At 41.6% G+C, this 2253-nt stretch overlaps 1 protein-coding gene across 3 annotated transcripts in view; it reads left to right on the top strand.

Annotated features, from left to right (window-relative positions):
• LOC109301518 (sodium channel protein type 2 subunit alpha-like) overlaps positions 1-2253 on the top strand; it is a 302173-nt gene that overhangs the window by 181733 nt on the left and 118187 nt on the right. For all 3 annotated transcript variants that reach the window (XM_019522731.1, XM_019522729.1, XM_019522730.1), the window contains exon 8: positions 1640-1703. In XM_019522731.1, coding sequence (XP_019378276.1) covers positions 1640-1703 — 64 coding nt within the window. The remainder of the gene's footprint in view (positions 1-1639; positions 1704-2253) is intronic.

Raw genomic sequence — 2253 nt, 5'->3', positions numbered from 1 at the left:
ATCTACTCAGGTCCCTTCCGACCCTAGAAACTATGAAATAGTGGACTGTGCCTCAAAATCTGCCTAGTGGCGTATTACCTAGCTTCCAGCTTGCTCTCTAACAGCTACTGTAGATGATGCACAGAGGACTGAGTGCACCTTCACAGCCAGAGGTCTTCGTTCCTTTCTAGAGGAATTCAAATATTATAAAAGCCTTATGTCTGTCCATAACGCTTTATTCACACTCTGGTTGGTTGTCTGAAGCACCAGTCAGAGTGCTTCAAGAGCATTCCAGACAGGGAACATGGTGGCGGTGGGTGGAGTGGGCCCGGAGCCCAAGTGGTGGAAGCAGGGAGTGGCCCTGAGCCCCAGGCCCAATGCAGTGCAGGGGGAAGGGAGAAGTGGGCCTGGGCCTGAGCATGGGCATGGGCCTGGGCCTGACATGGTGGGTGGGGAGGGGAGGAGCGGGCTCAGGCCTGATATGGGATGGGAGGGGAGGAGCAGGACGGAACTCCAAGTCAAGGGGGGGGCAGACATGGGGCTGTGTCCCTGCCTGCCCCCCCTCCCCACATCATTCTTGATGAGCAATTTGCTATTGTCTTCATATAAACCATATTAGAAATCATAGTGATTCTTTGTCTTGAAAGGCATTCCTACCTCGTGTACTGTCATACAGAACTAGCAGTCATAGACAATAGCAAAGCAGTGTATTATATAAAATAACAGTCTTACCTACTCTTCCCACATTGTGGATAACTTGCAACATATTTTTCACAGTAACAGGACAGAAAAGACCATATTTCTAACAGATTAGCCAAGCAGGTTCTAAATAAGCACTTAACTTTGGAAAGAAATCAACTAGAATACATTATCTTTTGGAATGAAAGAAGTTTTCCTTGTCATCAGAGGGGAATAATATACACCCTGGGCAGTCTAAAGCATTCCTACATGATTCCTATGTTCCAACTTAAGATTTTGAGGTGCTGATTATTTCTCAGTTAAAGTCAGTTTGTCAGCAGCATCAGTTTTTATATTCAGTTTGACAGTAAATCAGTATGTATTTGTGAATCAGTTAAGAGATTCTTAAAAAGCCTCAGTAATATTTGTAAAATCAGTAAGAATTCCTCTTTACTACAAAATCTCAATGTTAATACATGAAACACCCTTTCAAACTAATAGGAGAAATTCTGTGTCATCTTTTAACAAAAATGTCTTGGTTGTTCTAATTTGCTTGTATTGTGATGTAATTTCTGAGCAAAAATCGATTGTACATGTTTTATTGAAGATGTTATGAAATATAGGGAACTAGAATCACTTAAGTGTTTGTACAAGTAAATACATGTGCCATTCTCTTTCTTATGTCTTTTGCTAGTTAGAAATAAATGACAAATTAACTAAAATGTTAATAGGTTGTATTTACAGCTGTAGTGACATTTATATCTTATTTTTCTAGATGATTGATTAAAGAGTACCAATTTAAATTCTTATCTTAAAAATAATCCAAACCTGTTTTGTTCAAATAACTATGACTCATAACATTTACTTTACTTATTAACAAATGGATTTTGAAGCTATTGATGTTTATCATTCATTACAGTAACTTGATAGAGCATTCCTTTAGTTTACTAATGTGTTATATTTCAAACTTCTTTGTTCATAGGTCATTTTTATAAGTTAGAAGGAGAAAAAGATGCCCTACTTTGTGGTAATGGCACAGATGCAGGGTAAGAAATACCATGAAAATTACGTACTATTGATTGTATAAACTAAATGTAGCATGTCTGACACAGCTAGCTAAAGAATGAATTGTACTGTCAACCAGTCCATAGTCTTTCCTCTTAAGTAGGCCTGTATAAAAACATGCTGAAATATTTTCTCCCTAAGACCTTTGTTATTCCCTTTTGCTGTGGTAGCTGGAGGCAGATCAAATATTTCTCAGATCTGAACTGTGATTGCCCATCATTTGGCCATATCTGATTTGGAGATTTGGCTGCCATTGAATCAAAGAGGCCCCATCCCCCACCCACTCTCCCAGCTCCCCCAGCCTCCATGAGTGCCCTCCAACCCCTGCCTACTGTCCCAGCCCCATCAATGGCTGCCCCTCCTGACCCCAGCGTCCCAGCTCCTTAAAAAAAAAAAAGCCTTGCACTCACCAGCTCCTGCCAGAAAGGGGGGCAATCCCCACTGCCCCCCACTGCCTCATGGTGCATGAGGAGGGCTCTGCCATGAGCTCCCAGAAGCCCTGACAGCTACAGCAGCAGCTGGTGAGCGTGG

Source organism: Gavialis gangeticus, unplaced genomic scaffold (genome assembly GCF_001723915.1).
Source record: "Gavialis gangeticus isolate Ggan-Ray unplaced genomic scaffold, GavGan_comp1, whole genome shotgun sequence".
Classification (NCBI taxonomy): Eukaryota; Metazoa; Chordata; order Crocodylia; family Gavialidae; genus Gavialis; species Gavialis gangeticus.
The sequence above is the reverse complement of the archived record's forward strand: the minus strand, read 5'-3'. Positions and strand labels throughout refer to the sequence as shown.